This window comes from Odocoileus virginianus, chromosome 27 (assembly GCF_023699985.2).
Source record: "Odocoileus virginianus isolate 20LAN1187 ecotype Illinois chromosome 27, Ovbor_1.2, whole genome shotgun sequence".
NCBI lineage: Eukaryota > Metazoa > Chordata > Mammalia > Artiodactyla > Cervidae > Odocoileus > Odocoileus virginianus.
The window spans coordinates 8,773,857-8,791,858 of record NC_069700.1 but is presented as its reverse complement, the minus strand read 5'-3'; the positions used below and the strand labels follow the sequence as shown (position 1 = coordinate 8,791,858).

Genomic DNA, 18,002 nt, shown 5'->3' with positions numbered 1-18,002 from the left:
TAAGTTTTCTTCTCTCCTGCCATTGTGGATGCTGTAGTTCTGTTATTCTCTTGGGTTTTGTTATTAGCTATTGCTTCCTCTCATTCTGTGTAATAAAGATGTCTTATTCTGTAACATACCCCCTCTGCAGGATCTGTGTCAGGAGCAAATGACAACAGGGCTTCTAAGAGTTTTGAGAAAATTACCTCAAGTAGGTGGGCCAGTTCTTCTCGTCCCTGAGAGTGAAAGTCTCTCTGTTGTGTCTGACTCTTTGCGACCCCATGGACTATAGAGTCCATGGAATTCTCCAGGCCAGAATACTGGAGTAGGTAGCCTTTCCCTTCTCCAGGGGATCTTCCCAACCCAGGGATTGAACCCAGGTCTCCTGCATTATGGGCAGATTCTTTACCATCTGAACCACAAGGGAAGCCCAAGAACTTTATCCAACTTCTACCCTCTCAGCCACAAACTCACCAAGCCAGTAAGGGTACACATCTTCAGAACTGCAGAATGCTTAAAAGATTACAAAAGATTAGATAAGAGTGAATAGTAGCTGGTCTTTCATGAGAGAGATCTTGTAAGATCTTTCCTATCCATCAGTCATAACAAAGGGACACCCTTCTACTGTGTTCAATACAAAAAGTATTGCTGGTCAATACAAAAAAAATGCCCCTAAATATTTTCAAATGTGAAAAAAAAATGTTAGAGTTGGTCTACCTTACATTTTTAATGTGGTATTTTGCCATCTAGAATCATTGTGTTAGATTTTTATCATGGGTTTGTCCTGGGGAAGCAGTTTAGTGTTTAAAGAAAGTATCCTTTCATCTCTGAGATGATTGTGTTTATGGAGACGTTTATCCAGGGCTCCAGTCTTTTTAAGTTTGTTTCTGTTGGTCTGATTTAGTTGACTTCTATACATGCACAGATTTAATATTCTTCTTGCAACATTCCTTGGATCTATTTGTTAATGTGATGCTTTTTTTGTTTTTATTCTGCCCTCATAACTCAACCCCTGTGGAGAAAATGATGAAATAGCAGCTTCACCCTTTGGAAATATTATTAGATTTTGAGTCTAGTGTTATTTGTTGAGTGTTTTAGTTTCAAGGTTTGTTGTGCTAAATTTTGTGATAGCATTTGCTGAACTGAGGAAAATTTAAAATATAGTAAAAACCTAAAGGGAGGCATTTCAATTCTTCCTACTTAATTGATCTTCTGAAAATATTATTAAAATTTGGAAATGAAGAGACTCAGAGTTTTGAAATTGCAAGAGTCAAGCAAGTTGTTATCATATCAGATGAGATACTACGTGACCAAGCTTTTTTTTTAAAATAAAGAATAAAATCCTTCCTAGTTAGAACAAGGGCTTCTTTTAAGAAGCAGGTGTGTTTAGTCCTTCTGCAGCCAGAGTTCTTGGTAACCTGACTTGCTGAGTGTGTGTTGTGTGTGACTCTGTGCACACGTGTGATCAGGGCAGATGACACATCATCTTTGCACTTCAGGATCTTGGCAGTGTGATTGTAGAGATGACGTGTGTGCTAAGTCACTTCAGTTGTGTCTGACTCTCTGCGACCCTATGGTTTATAACCTTGCCAGGCTCCTCTGTCCATGGGACTCTCCAGGCAAGAATACTGGAGTCAGTCGCCATGCCCTCCTCCAGGGGATCTTCCTGACCCAGGGATGGAACCCACATCTCTTATGTCTCCTGCATTGGCAAGTGGGTTCTTTACCACTAGTGCCACCTGGGAAGCCCCATTGGGATGACACCTGTATGGAAATCATGGCATTACCAGGCAGTGTACCAGGTGTTATAGCACTGATGGACCTGAGTCCTGAAGGAGGTGAGATAAGAGGCGATAGCCATGTGGATGTGATGGATGTCTTCATGGAAAAGACGAACTTGGATACTGTTTTACCTTGATTATTACCATTAACCATTTCTGGTAGAGTTTGGAGAGTGACCACACGTAAAACTCCTGCTCACCTGTGCCTTTTCACCTGGTGAGCTGAGAGGGCGACATTAATGGCCAAGAGGAAAGTGTACGCGGCGTTCTCAATCAGTGTTACCTGTCCTCTTCACTTACACTTTCCCTCGAGACTCAGTTCAGTCCTGGCCTCTCCAGGAAGCCTTTCCTGTTGGCCCACGGTGTGAGTCACCTCTCTTCTGTTTTCCTGGAGACTCCTCAGCGTGGCTGGCGTCAGCAGAGCGCTAATCTATGACGCCAACTTCTGACTGTCGCTTCACTTCTGTATCCCTCACTGAATTTCCTTGAGGTTGTGGAGCGTATATAACTCAACCCTAGCATTATTCCTACTGCTATTCCTAACATTATTGCTAGTGTCTAAGGCTCAATACATTTTTTTTGTTGAATGAATGATCAAATTCAGAGGTTACATTCAGTATAAGAAAATGAGTATTTATCCAAGGCGTGATATTTATCCTATCATGACAGTAGTGGTGATGGACAGAAATGGATGGATTCGGGACATGTTTTGAGATAGAGTTAACAGGTTTTACTGATGGATTGGATGTGGCGCAGAAGGGAGATGGGTCAGCCAAAGCTTGAGGAGCACGATGGTGGCCTGAGTGGAGGTGCGGGAGACCGTAGGAAGAACAGGCTCTTTTGCAGGTGTTGCTGGGACGCCTGCTTCACTTCCGAGCAGTGGTCTCAGATAGGCAGAGCTCCAAGAAGAGATCACGACAGAAAGTATAAATCAAGAGCCTCTGGATGGTATTTAAGGCCACGGAGCTGGGTGAATTGCCCTGTGAGAGCAAGTAAGTTAAGAAGGGGGCTGGGACCAAGATGGCAGAGCTCCAGCGTCTTGTGGTCTGAAAGGGGCGGAGAAGGAGCAAAAGGAACTGGGAGAGGAGGAGGAAAACGGGAGAAAACGCCCTCACGGAATCGCCAGGGGAGTCCATTGCTGCTGAGGGATTCGGATGAAAAGTGAGAGCGAACATTGCCCTCGGCAGCGGGGTGGTTGTAGGTGGTCTCGCTGTGCAGAGCTGGGGTCTGGAAGCCAAGCTGGAGTGGGTTCAGGACAGCGGGAAGTGGAGGAGCTAAGTCCTTGAGTGGGTTGCAAGGGTTGGGAGTCATGGCTCAGCATCGCCAGCCTTAGGTTTCCAGCCTCCCAGGTTATTTCATTACGTTCCAAATGGAACTCACGCACTGCCCTCCAAAATCTGTTCCTCTTCCTGTTTTCTGCTGATGAATTCGCCTTCCTTCCAGTGATGCAGACAAGAGCCCTCATGGTTATATGCTTTTCCCCGTGGGTCAGTTGCCATGGTCTGTTGACTCTTCTCCCCAGCTTTCAGATTGGACCGCCTCCCTTCATTGCCCCTGGAGGAGGAAATGGCAGCCCACTCTGGTATTCTTGCGTGGAGAATCCCAGGGACAGAGGAGCCTGGGGGGCCACGTTCAGTGGGTCGGGAAAGGGCTGAATGTGGCTGGGCGACTGACCGTGCTTGGTTGCTGCTGCCACTGCACTTATCTCTCCAGGCACTAATTCGCTCTTCTTCAGACCCCTCTAATAGTTTCTTACATGCGCCCTGCTTCGTTCTCCCCTCTGTCAGTGCATCTATCCGTCCCAACTAGAACATTCTTCCTGCAGCATGGCTTTGCTCGGGATATTCTCCTGCTAAAAATAAAAGCAGATCCTTTTAGCCTGGCACTCAGAAGCCTTTGCCTCTTCAACCTCATCTCCCACTATCTGTTCAGTCAGCCTGCTGTCCTAACGGGCTTGCTCTTTCCTGAAGATGACCTGCACCATTCAGCGTCCACGCCTTCACTTTGACCCTGACCCTGACCGCTGGTCCCTCCCTTCTCTTATGCCTTCTGTATTCCGGGATGCTGTTGCCTCTGGCAGTGTCCACACTGAAAATTAGGACACTTCAAGGCTTTCAGTGCTATCTTCTGTCATAGTGATCTTTACCTTAAACCACAGTCATCTGTACCACCCCAACCTCCACCGTCTTCTTGATTAAGGCACTGGGTACAGGACTGATTGACTTCCTGAAAGAAAGTCTCTTGGAAGTTTCTTGAATTGCCACGGGTCAGGATATTCTGTAAATAAGGGCCTAGAAAGAGGCACCCTGCTCACCTTTACTCTTTCCTAGGAGCAACTTCCCATTGTTTTGATGAGGCAGCCAGCAGGTTGGAAGGTGGGCACAGTAACTCCAATGAAAGCTCTTAATCGGGCAATGACTCATTACTTCCCTTGTGGCTCAGCTGTTAAAGAGTCCGCCTGTGATGCGGGAGACTTGGGTTCGATCCCTGGGTTGCGAAGATCCCCTGGCGAAGGGAAAGGCTACCCACTCCAGTATTCTGGCCTGGAGAATTCCGTGGACTGTATAGTCCGTGGGGTCGCAAAGAGTCGGACACGCCTAAGCGACTTTCTCTTCACTGACTCATTACTAACGCAGACCCTGGATTCTTGGCTCCATGGTTGTCTTTTGGGGTAGCAGTAAGGGAAGAGCAGTGTCTGTGAAATCATTCCTCCCAGTTTCACCTTTTTTTAAAACAGGACGTGCCTTTTTGAAATTTCACTGCTTTGTGTTCCACAAGAAGGAAAACAGAGGCTCTCTGAAGACTGTAATCAGAGAAAAGAGAATTATTGATTAGAATACTGAAACTGAGGGACTTCCCTGGTGGTCCAGTGGCTAAGACTCGGCATTCCTAATGCAGGGAGCCCAGGTTCGATCCCAGGTCAGGAAACTAGATTCCGCAGGCTGCATCTAAGAGTTCCCATGCTGCAACTAAGACGGGCACAGGCGAACAAATATTAAAAAAAAAAGAAAAAAAAAGAATACTGAACCAAGTGTTCTGTCATCCTGTTCACCCTCGGTGGCCACGGGGGATTGCTCACATGAGGGCATCTGGAGGAATACGTGCAAGGTTCCCCCTCAGGATGCTGTCTTCGGCACATGCTGCCTTTCTCTTAGGCCTTTTCAGCTTTCATCCCATTTGTTATTCAGTCGCTAAGTCATGTTTGACTCTTTTGCGACCCCATAGACCGTAGCCCGCCAAACTCCTCTGTCCGTGAGGTTTCCCAGGCAAGAATACTGGAGTGGGTTGCCACTTCTTCTCCAGGCATGTTCACCCCATTACTGGAATGTAAAATAGGTTTCAGGCAGGTTAACTTTCTACCTAATCTTTTAAGAATGAATCTGGGCTATTGGCCAAAGGGAAATGATTGCACCCTTTTTTAAGATAGGATTGAAAGTAACTTTTTTATTCCTTAGTTAATGAACTCTGGTGCTGGAGTAATGTTATCATGAGTTAGTATTTTTAGAAAAAAAGAAAAGGAGTGATATGACCATGTGATTTAAGAACCTCCACTTGGCTGTTTCAAGAACACTGGCTTTTCAATGGGCAGCTTGCCAGTCCTCCCGGCCAGCTGTTCATGGTAGTCAACTGTTTTGGAACATGAGCGGTGTTGTAATTAGCAATGAGGAATTCTGATTTGAGAATCCAGAATAGCTCTAGATTTTTAGTTAAACCCCTCATGCAAATAAAAGACAAACATCTCATATTTTAAGTGGGATAAGCCTTTACAAATAAATTTGCCTTCTCAAAATTACTTTTAATTAGTACTGGTAGTGAGAAAAATATAATCATAAAATTATTAAGGAAAACCTGAAAAAAACTTGCTTTTGACTTCTTTGTCAAAAATGTTTTGCAACTGTTCATCTGTCTTCCCTGGCTGTACGTTTCCCCAGGAGATTTTGTGTTTGAGCATTCCTAACTGACACGAAATTATACACCAGAGGGTTTCCCGGAGGCTTGGCCCTTTTGTGACAGGATGGTCTGTGGACTTCAACCCTTTGATATATGATTTCCCCTTTCATTTAGAAAGGGAAATAACTGCTCCTCTTTTGAATGATTTTTAATTAAAGATTTTTTAAAAATCGATTATTATTTATCCATGAAGGGAAAAGTAAGTTGCTTTTATAAACTAGTTCTTAAATATATTAGATGGTTCATGGCTGGCATTAAAATGATTTATGTTTTTTTGTTTAAGTGTTTTGATAGTTTAAATTTTGGTAGAACTTTTTAAACCATTAGAAGAGTAATAGCAGAAAAACTGAGAATAGTAGCTTTAGGCTAACTGTATTGGTAATTTCAAAGAGTAATTGTTTCTATGTGAGCATCCAGAAATACCACTCTCAGCAATTAAAGCACTTAATATTTTATTGTAATCTAAGAGCAGTTTCCGTTGGGAGTAAATTAATAAATGTGTGTTTTCTTTGTTTTTTCTACAGGAAGGAACTTGAAACCTTCAAAGGTAATTTTGTGTTTAATTCTTCACTTTAAAGTAGATGAGAGTTAATTGTTTCTCTTGATGATGATAATGAATGCATTCCTTTTTCTTTAAATCAGACAGTTTACATCAGAAAATGCAAGTTTGCTTAATACTGTTTTTGTCAATTTATTTAATCACGGTGGTTTTGGTATTCTTTTTCAGCTGTAACACATGTACCAAGTGAGAGTTTCTGCTAGTGGCATCATAAATAGTATGTTAGGATGACATAATGCTGACTTAGAGGTTGTTGAGAATCATAGTTGGAGAAGATTCTGATTTCCGTTGTGTAGAGAGAGTCTGGGCCGCGTGGAGAGGTGATGGTGATAAAGAGAGGTGGCCCTGCAGGCAACCCAGAGTCGCCTGAACCGCCTGTGAGGTTTTCATTACTGGTCCTGCTCAGCCACCATCTTGTAAATTTGGATAAGTTTCTTTACCTTTTTCAAGCTTATCTGTAAAATCGTAAGCTTTGCTGAGCTATATTCTGAGATACTAAAAGTGCTTAGCATTGCTTTTTAATTTTAGGGAACTTTTGCAAGCGAGCATGAGAAATAATTCTTGGTCGTGCTGACTCTTGGAAACACTCATGAAAAATAGGGAAAACCACAGACTTTCAGAAGCTCAAAGCCCTTCCAGCTTGCCACTTTTCAATTACGCTTTAGAGGTTGAGTAGTGAAATTTCTGTTCTCAGAGAATTTCAGTAACTGAGAAGACTCTGAATTATTGTTTATTATGTTTCATTTGTAAACTAGTATTGACTTTTTGGTAAAGATTTTCCAGAACATTATTTACAGTTGAATTGTTTATCTGTGTGATCTGTTTGGATGTTTTAGAGAAAACAACTAATACTTGAGATAAAAGGTATAAAGGCTTATTCCTGCTACATCTGTTATTAAACTGATTTGATTTGGCTGGGTTTCTGTTTGGCTGCAGTTATAGTGAATGATTTAGTTCACCAGTTTGTTGAGGGCCATGTTAAATGATCATGATCTGATGTATTATCATGGTTATCATTATTCTTAATCAATTTGTGAACAACTCATGTACCTTATTTTTCATCACTGGTTTAAAAGAAGATTTGAAATCCCTATAAAGTGTTATTTTCCCTCTCCTCCTTTTAGTCTACTAGTGTTGTCTTATACTGTGTTGGGGGAAGAAAAAAATCAAGTTAATATTAAAAGACAAGGCAGAGACCCAGATTATGCAAAATGTCAACTTTGCTTTCATCTCAGTACTGAGGCTTTTTTTTTTTTCTTTTTGTATGACAATATTCCAGAAAAACAGGAGACCAGCAGTTTGCAGGCGGATAGACAGTGTTATGTATTACCTGACAGAATAATTCAATTTATGCTGAAATACCTTGTTTTTACATATACTCCTAATTATGCACAACATTTAACAGCACATCCAATCTACCCCACAGGCCAATTAAAGCTCTCAATTACAACAAACCCTGAATGGATTATTGTATCATATCTAGTTTTTTAAAGAACTGATATTCATTAAAAATTATTTCCTCTTGAGTGTTTTGCTAATACTTCAAAAGCGTGTGTAGCTTGTAATAATAAAATATAGTTGTTCTTCCAAGACATTACTGGAGAAGAGAATTCATTCAAAGATATAATAATTTGTTATTTTTTGAACATTGCTTTTGCCTTTGTTTTTCCTTTATACATTTCAGGAAAACAAAAAAGTATTACTTCCTCCAATTGTTTTATTCAAGTTGTAGATATATTTAGAAGCTTTTTGCTAAGTTAGGTAAGAACTAACTTTTCAGGGCAAAATTAGTAACCCTCAAGATTAGTAACACAGATCAGTGTGATCCATTGAGTTCTGGACTCTTCCTTCTGTACTCCATTGAGATTAATGAGTTCATCTTAACCTTGCACTTGAGAAATATCTAGCAAATCTCTATAGTATTATTGAAACAGTTCATTATTTGTTGTTGTTTTTTTTAATATTGGCAACAGGAAGGTTTTCTCTCCCAAATATTGCATTTCTTTAAACTCTTTAGTGGTAGCCACTTGAATATTATACAATATAAAGAGGGTAAGATCTTAAAAGTCTCAATTATTTTATTTTCAGTGAGAAGGAACCCCATTATTGTAACTACATGTAGAGTAAATAAATTGGGGTGCATGTATCTTTTTAGATTAGTTTTCTCCAGATATATGCCCAGGAATGGGATTGCTGGATCATATGGTTTTTTTTTGTTTTTTTTTTAAGGAATCTTCATACTATATTTTCCATAGTGGTTGTACCAATTTACACTCTCACCAACAGTGGGGATCTTTTCTCCACACCCTCTCCAGGATTTAATATGCAGTTTAATTAAATATCAACATTTAATATGCAGTTTAATTAAATACCAGATAAAATGATAAAATCTCAGTTTTAAGGAGAACTGTTTTTAAGAAAATTAAGTTGAATGCTTTGGAAGACCTAATATAGGTAAATAGCTTTTTAAAAAATTACTGTAAAATGTTTAATTCAAAATTAGAAAAGACTTGGGGGAAAATAATAAAAATTCTGAAAGAGTTATACACAAATTGTTTCTCACATCTTAAATTCCTGTTCTGCTTTTAAAAATAGGCTGGAAATTTTATCCAGTGCTGAATAGCTGGCTTATACAAGGATTTTTTTCAATCAGTGGACTTATACTCAAAGAACTCAGGAAAAAAGTATGGTTAGATTTTAAGTTAAAGTGTCTGTATATGTGTTTTTAAAAAACGTTTATTTTGGCTACTCTGGGTCGTCACTTCCGTGCCCAGGCTCTCTGCAGCTGCAGCGAGGCTGCCCTCCAGGCGTGCTGTGCAGGCTTCTCATCGCGGTGGTTTCTCTGGTTGCAGAGCTCGGGCTCTAGGATGCTTGGGCTCAGCAGTTGCCCCACAGCCTGGAGGGTTTTCCCAGACCAGGGACCGAACCGATGTCCCCTGGCCTACCAGGGAAGCCCTTGTATATGTGTTTTTTAATGATTTCCTATGTTAACTGCTTTATTAAAAATTAAATGAGCAGCATGGGATCCAGTTGTGTTATATAAGAGGGCATCTACTGTAATCTCCTCTTTACTATAGCATTACCCAACCATGTCAGAAATGTGACTGGCTGACAGTGTGAAAACATGCCAGGATTTACCGGTTATCACTGTCACACTGAGTTGGTCACCAGAGAATATGGGGAGAGGCGGCTACAACCAGCCTGAGGGAGTGTGATCCCACTTAAGGCTTTGTTCTGGGAAGCAGAGCCAAGGAAGGATACGGGGCCAGAGCGCTCATCAAAACTGGAGAAAGTCCAAGACAGCTCTGTGACAGGAAGGTCCAGAGAGGAGAAGGCTTAAAGGAGAGGTGGTCATCAGTGCTAGAAGTAATCAGAAAGGTTGAGCAGAATGGGGAAATCCCATCAGATTTGACAGTGAATAGATAAGTGTGACCTGACAGAACTACCTGTAAAGGGAGACTCCAGATTGTAAATCAGAAGCATGTGAGACATTTAGGAAAGAAATGAAAAGGTCACTTGAGATAGAATCAGGATCAAGGTCAGGCAAGAAGGTGAAGTTGAAGATGTTAAGGAGTTGATTAAGATCAAGAGAAGATGGAGAAAAAATACCCGGATAGGTTATCCTTGGAGAGGATCCAGGGACATCTCTTTTCTGAGACTTTAGAGAAGGAAAAGATGGCAGGTCATAGGGGAAAAAGAATCTGTGTAAGGAAAGATTATCTGAACTTGCAAGGCTAGGCTCAGAAGTAGAAATATAAACCGGAACAAATAATGCCTTGGTTAACACAAAGCTGGGAATTAAAGAACATATACAATGGGTCAGCAGAGCATGGTAATCTTGGGTGCTAATGAGATCATGATTAAAATGATGAATTCAGGGAATTCAGGCCAGAAAGGAGAGGCCTGAAGAGACCAGTAAAATAAGAAAGATACGAGGTACTGGGGTTGGTGTTCCCCTTAAAGATGGAAAACACCTGGGTGGTTGAGGGTGTGGTTGACCACACTTCTTGTGGTCAAAGAAGGAATTTAAGTTTGACATTGTTGAGATAGAGTAGTTCCCAGTGATGATCACAGCTAAATTTGAGTGAAAAAGAAGGCATCAAATGACAATGTCGTCTGAATTGGGGAATTCTGAGACCATTAGGAGTCACACTTATTTGGATGACTCAGATATGAATTATCCGTACCAGTGGCTCAGTAGCTGCAGCAGGTCATGAATTTAGATGTGATAGATAGATGGAGAACTTGGGTAGAACGTGTTGGGTCAATTCAAGAGTTAGATTAACACGTAAGGCAAAACTCTTCCACTGCCATTTGGCAATATTTAGGCAATGGAGGCCGAGGTTGGGTAGTACCACTGTCCTCTGTCCTCAAGGGGCTAAAGCACCGTGGCAAAGTTTCTAGGATAGAAAGGCAAATATATAATGTGAATACAATGACAAAAATACTAAAATAGAAATAAGCACACTGTGGTGGGAGTAATCAGTCTTTTAGAGAGAGGCACTTGAACGCTGACCTGGCGGAAAAAGGTAATAAGGACATTCCAGGATAGAGGAAAGAACTACTGCAAAGATGCAGGGACGTTTATCTTATTTCAAGAGCACAAGTTAAAATTTAACTTCTTGTTCAATGAGGAGACTACAATTAGTTAGTGCTGAAGCATCTGGTGTGTGGGTACAGTAGTGCGGGGTGAAGTTGAGATGTGGGCAGGGCACACATGCCACACAGCTTGTATGGCACGCAGAGGAGCTTTGGCTTTTTCCTTTGGACTAGTGGTCTCCAAAGAGCCCCATGAGCATGCAGAGTCATGTCAGTAGTGGTGGAGAAGAAAACTGGAACCTCTGTTTGTTTCCTTTTTAATGTCATCCTTTTATAATTCAATTTTTGTGCATATTCTATAATAAACTAGGACAGGTATTGATGTATATGTTATATAAATTACACATTTGGGGGTGCATGTTAAACACTTTTGTTCATGGCAAGACTGCTCAGCAGTCACTGTTGTAGCTGAGAGAGATGAGGTAGGGATGGGAGAACCAGAAGGTTTAATTTAGGGTAGCAGGAGGCAGTCTGCACTATAGAGCAGGGGGTATAGCTCAGGGGTAGAGCATTTGACTGCATTATAGAGCAGGTTTTCTGGGGTCATCTTGAAGACAGATTGGAAGAGAGCAGGTCTAGAGCAAGAAGGGTTAGTTGAGAAACTACTACGTATACTTGAATGAAGGCAGTGGTAGAATGGAGAGAAAGGCCCGGATTCAAGAATCAAGAATTTCATCATTCTTGTGAGAAGTCTAGGATGACTAGCATTCTGGCTAGGACGTGTGGGTGGATTTTTCTTATACCAGGAAGCGTAATTCGGGCAGAAGAGCAGATTCGGGAGGGAACCACCGTGGATCCTGTTGGCTTGGGAGGAGGAGGTACAGCGTCAGGTGATTAATGATAATAGTTAATCAGCTTATTAATGCAGGCCAGTTCCCAGAAACCCCGCAAAAGTGCAGCACTTTTTGATATCTGATAGAGAAATGCTTTTTATAATGTTTTATTGAGACTTGACTTTCATATCACAAATTTCATTCATTTTTAAGTGTATGATTCAGTAATCTTTAGTAAATTATAGAATTGTGCAGCCATCATCAGAATACAGTTTTAGAACATTTTCATCACCCGTAACCATTCCTTTCTGCCTCTCTGCATTCGGCACCCTTTTGTATTCCCAGCCCCAGGCAGTCATTAATCAGTCTGTCTCCATAGACTTTCCTTTTCTGGAGCTTTCATACGAATGCAGTCATGCGATGTGTTGTATTTTTGCTTCTGAATTCTTTCAGTCATGTTAAATTTTTGGAGTTCATCCATGTTTTAGCATCTATCAGTAGACAGTTCTTTTTTATTGCTGAATTAATATCCCATTGTATGAATTTATTGCATTTAGTTTATCCATTCACTGGTTTATGGACATTTGGATTGTCTCCAGTTTGGAGCTGTTGTGAATAATGCCGCTATAGACTTTCATATGCAAGTCTGTGTGTAGATGTACCTTTTCATTTTTCTTGGGTATATAACTAAGACTGGAATTTCTGGATCATATGATATGGTTGAGTTGTGTGTGTTAGTTGCTCATTTGTGTCAGATTCTTTGTCACTCCACGGTCTGTAGCCCTCCAGGCTCCTCTGTCCATGAGGATTTTCCAGGCAAGAATACTGGAGTGGGTTGCCATTCCCTTCTCCAGGGGATCTTCCCGATCCAAGGATGGAACCCAGGTCTCTTGCATTGCAAGCAGATTCTTCACTGTCAGACCCATCAGAGAAGCCCTGTGATAAGGTTATACTTCGCTTTTCAAGAAACTGCCACGCGGTTCTCTGCAGCAGTCGTCCTGGTTACATCCGTGTCAGCCGTCTGGGGTTGTGGCTGCCCTTCACCCTTCTCAGCGCTTGGTACCTCTGACTCTCCTGTCCAGATCTGATCCATTTTGAGTCAGTTTTGTATCTGTGTGATGTAAAAGTCTAGTTTTTCTGCTCTTGTTTTTCACATATGTCCAATTGTCTGTGAACTATTTTTTGAAAAGATTTTTTCCCCCATTGAACTGCTTTGGGACTGTCGCAGGAAACCAGTGGCCATAAATGTAAAGAAAAGTATATTTCTGGACTCTCAGTTTTGTTCCTTATTGTCTGTACCACACTGCCTGGATTATTGTAGCTTTTGTAATAAGTTTTGAAATTGGGAAGTATAAATCTTCCAACTTTGTTCTTTTACAAAATCATTTTGGCTATTTTAGGTCCTTTGCATTTCTGTATAAATTTTAGGATCATTTTGTCTGTTTCTACAAAAAAAAAAGCCTGCTGGGATTTTGATAGGTATTGTTTTGAATTTCTAGTTCAGTTTGGGGAGAATTACTATCTTAATAATATTGTGTCTTCCAATCCATGAACATGGATGCATCTTTGTGTGTTTGTGGCTTTGATTTTCCTGATCTATGTTCTGTTCTTTTCAATGTGCAAAGTCTCACTTCTTTTGTTAAATTTACTCATAAATATCTTGCTGAGTGAATTCGGTCTTGAGCATATTAAATCTGAGATAGCGATACAGATAGACGTGTCCAGTGGATCGCTGGACATCAGGAGAGAGACGTGAGCTGGAATTGGGAGCAGGCTGACCGGGTGGGGGTGGGGGCACTGAGGCCCGGAGAGGAAACAAAGGTGTCGGGGTAGAAGTCTCGGAAGCGCTAGAATTCACCCGACGGCATAAGAAGAGAGCTGGCTCCTTTCGGCAGGGGTTGAGTACAGTCAGCTGCAGAGGTGGGGGTGCATGTCTCGGTGCGTGTCTCAGGGAACGCCAAGCAGTGTCATGTTGCTGTGGAGGGGACAGAAGGGAAGATGGTCTGAGAAGGGGCATGTGGTTTGTCAATTAAAGTTCACTGGTGACGGTCCTGGGAGCGACTTCAGCAGCACGGGGGGTCCCGTGTGGGCTGGGAGGGGAACCCAACTGGCGGAGGGCGGGGGCCAGCGGGAGGTTCTGTCGCGTTCCCCGTGTGACCCGGGTGCCTGGCACATTGATACTGACTAAACATTTGAGTGAATGGGGAGCAGAGCGGGGCTTTCGAAATCACAGGCTTAGAGGAGGAAAGAAGAAAGGCTGGAGGGAGAAGTGTTTATTGATTTCTGAGAAACTTGAGTGCCTTTGTATGAAGGGGGGAGGGGGGGGAGAGGCTGCAGACAGGGAGGGGCTGAGGACACTGAGAGTGGCTGACGGTGAACCTGTGATGCAGAGAAGACCACGGCGAGTGGGTTCAGAGCACATGACTTCGAAACAGGAAAAGACTGTCGACAAGGATCTGTAACTATTGGAATTGTGAGGATTTAAGATACTTATTAAAAATACATAGCACATTCCAAGCTACCAGCTAGTGTGGCTGAATTTGAAGGAATCTTTAGGCTAAAGCACTGCTGAAAGTGAATTGGGGGGAATTTAAAGATACCTTTGTGTTGGGAGGCAAGCTGTATTCGTCATCTTTATCTTACTGCTTGCTGAGCGAAAGGTTTCTTCTCTCGCTGTAGTTGTTACTAAGGCGTCTTTGTGCCTCTGTGACGGACTCAGGCGGGTTTAGTGTGTTTGCAGCCTCTCCCCTGCCTTTTGAGCAGCACTTGGTATGGCCCCAGATCCGTGCACACGTCTCTGCACACCAAGAGTCCTCAGAGCTTGCATTTGGCTTTTACAGAGGCAGTAGATTCTGATACATGTCTGCCGAAGTCAGCAGCAGAAAACTAACAGGCTTAATAGAATTTCTTTGGAAAAACCTGCTCCTGGCTCCAGCCTCACCTTCTTTGCTCTACTCCCAGAGGATGCACAGCAGGGGAGCTGCCTGGTAAACTGGAGGTTTCACTTGACCAGCCTGAGCTTCTGCTCAGTGCCCACATCCATGTCATCTCCAGGATTCACCGAAAATAGTCAGAGGAATCCCTGTAGGTGGAACTTTACTTTGTTTTTTCCTTCACTGCTTTCCTGTAAAATTTTTACTGCCATGCCTGGGTACATTGCAGTGTTTGCATGGTACGCAGGTGATACATCACTAAAAAGCAGAAATAAATTTCAACTCGATTTGAATCTCTAACCAGTAACATGTTAATGAAAGCATTATTTGTTTCTTTATATGACAAAGAAGTGATAGTCACTATAAATTAATACCTAAAACAAGTGAAAAATGTTTCTTGGCAATCTGGGACTTTGCTCTTATAATTTTGTGTCTTATCCCCATTGGGTGAAATTCACCAGTCGTCTTTATGAGGCAGCACCTTTATAATTGAAAGATAAATATAAAATGCCAGGGGAACAATGCCAGTCATTTCTGATGTTCAGCTCTGTAAGACCAACTCAACAGCTCTTGCTGCTGGCACGTCCATTTCCCAAGAAGTATTACTGTAGTTAGACGTGTGAGCCGTAGCCAGTGACGGTGCGGAGTTAGGCTTCCTTCCTGGCTGCTGTGTTGGGGTCAGCTAAAATGGCTGATTTTCCAAATGGGTTTTGAAAAGGTAATAATGCTTCATACAGATTAAAACCTCTATGTTATTTTCCTAATTTTACAGAACTTTGGTGTTTCCTGTCATGTGTGGGTAATGGTTTTGTGATATTTTAACAAATAGCACATGCAAGGATATTAAACTTGTGGAACTTACTGCAAAAATTATACCTTAAAAATTAACTGGTGGCTTTTTTTTTTTCCAGTTGAGTAATTTGTTATTCTACCCATGGAGATTACTGAGGAATAATTTTTAATAATTATTGCATTGTTTAAAACTCCATATTATGCCTTTAAGATGGCACATGTTATGACATGTTATATATCATGCCCTGTCACATGGATCCCACTTGTTTCTAAAGGGAAAAAATGAAAGAAATACACATCGTCTGAGCTTTTCTTTATTGTGATTTTTCTGTTTCTGAGAATGCATGTTAAAGTTGAACTTGAATTAAAAGGTAACTTCTCCCTTTCTTAAGTCTATCTTGCATATAGTGTGGCAGACTGTTTAAGCTCAGGGTAGACACATTAATCAAAGCAAAATCATAGCTCAGGAATTCATTCTAATGCTGGAGCATTCACAAAACTCTAACCCGAGGTGTTACCGCATTCTTGGTCATTATTTGTTAAGTATTCAGGAATAAACTGGTAAGAATAGAGTGAGAACCTTAGGGCTTATTTTTTAAAGTATTTATCAGTAATACATGATAAATGACACTTTCTCCTCTTCTCACACTGTCTTAACATGGTGGTTGTGAGTAAATAATTGAATGTAGATATAATCTGGTATTAAATTTATTTTTTTTAATTCTTTAAAAAATTACTCCCTGAAAATCTTGACTTCTTGGTAAATATTGGCTAGATTTTTTTTTTAATCTGCTTCCTTTTTTTTTACCTGTCAATATGTGTTAGTATATTAAAAAGATGGTTTATATTATGTAGCTTAGTATTTAAGTAAAGTTAGTATCTGTGTCCTAGGGTACAGACATACTCATATCCCGCCTGTTGATTTTGTCTCTAAGTCAGTTTATTTTTAAGATCTAGTTGATTCTTTATTCTAGTAACTGTCATAAGATGTTATGTGGCATGACCTAGAACTCTCAAAGATGACATTTTATATTGAAGAGGATTGTAATTCTAACAGCTTGGGTGCACAAAAGTAGAGCCTTGATCAGGGTTGTGGTGCTTAAATGTTACCTTTCTGCGCTTTCTTATAATGAGTATATAGCACTCTTCTGTAAACAATAATTATAGCAATAGAGTCTTTTTAGAAATGTATCAGGACAACTTTCCATGGTATATCATGTGTGTTTGGTATCATGAATAAATACAGCTGTTCTGTTTCATTACCTTTTTGCTGGAACACTGTATAAACTTGACAGCAAAAATTATACCTTTCAGAAAAACTAGATTCCAGTAAAAACTAAACTCCAGCATCACGAAAGAAGAGGTAAGTGTCAGGCTCAAAAAGAGAGTTTATCTGTTGAATTCATAAGAAGCCTCATAATTTTCTGTTAGTTTTTTGAAGGTTCGTGCTGGAAAATAACCTATAGGGTCTTGTAGCTCTGCTGTTTAAACTGTTTGGGCAGGTGATGGAGTTAGCACTTTGTCAGAAGACTGGTCCATAGCTAATGATTTTTATGGATTTTCAGGGCCAGCCAAGTGGCTGGCTGAGCCCTACAGGAGAGCCATGTAGTCACCAAGGAAAGTCAGCCTTGGCTTTCCTTGGAGGAATGTGCTCATGCCATAAACAGAAATAGATGCCGGTGAATTGTTCTGTTCATGCTTCTGGCCACTTTCAGGTGGGATTTTAGGGTACTTAATGATCTTGAGTGAGGATGTTACATACTCAGGATATCAAATTGTTGACATATGTATTAAAGATATTTAAAATCTCAGCTTGGTCATTTGCCTTTAATTTTGTTTGCTTTTTTCTTACACATGGAAGTTTCATATTTTTATATCTTCAGACAAGTATTTAAAAATGACACCCTCCATTGTTTTAATGCCTCAAAAGTTCTCTTCCAATCCAAAGAAATAAATGTTAACTTGTAATCTCTTCTGGTTTTTATTCTAGCATAATTATTATTTGCTGATTTTACTCTAACAAAGCTGGAACTTATATTGATGTATAGTGTGAAGTAAGCATCAGTTTTTTGCCATAGAAGTAATTAATTTTTCTGGTACTATGAAATCATCCTTTGCAGTCCTCGACCTCTTATTGCCACATTTTGTTGGCTACATCTTAGTTATTGATTTTTGGCTGTGTTGGGTCTTCATTGCTGCCCGGATTTCTCTCTCATTGCGGTGAACAGGGGCTACTCTCTAGGTGCGGTGAGCAGGCGTCTCTTCGCGGTGGCTTTTCTTGTTGCTGAGCACAGGCTGCAGGGCACGCAGGCTCAGCAGTCGCGGCTCTCAGGTTCAGTAGATGCGGTGCATGAGCTTAGTTGCTCTCTGGCATGTGGCATCTTCCCGGACCAGGGGTCGAACCTGTGTCTCCTGCATTGGCAGGCAGATTCTTAACCACTGAGCCAGCGGACCTTTCTCTGGTACTTTCTCCATCTTTGTTCCTACATCATCTGCTGAATCATTCCAGCACTTTCTTCGAACTGTAAACTTCTTATTTGATATTGGAGTATATAGCAAATTAACAATGTCGTGGTGGCTTCAGGTGAACAACAAAGGGACTCAGCCATAAGTATACGTGTATTCATTCTCTCCC

The 18,002-nt window shown here is 41.1% G+C and overlaps 1 protein-coding gene across 1 annotated transcript in view; it reads left to right on the top strand.

Moving 5' to 3' along the window:
- DTNBP1 (dystrobrevin binding protein 1) overlaps window positions 1–18,002 on the top strand; it is a 95,078-nt gene that overhangs the window by 41,646 nt on the left and 35,430 nt on the right. Inside the window, exon 7 of the mRNA XM_070457082.1 lies at window positions 6,236–6,258. Within this exon, the coding sequence (XP_070313183.1) occupies window positions 6,236–6,258 (23 nt within the window). The remainder of the gene's footprint in view (window positions 1–6,235; window positions 6,259–18,002) is intronic.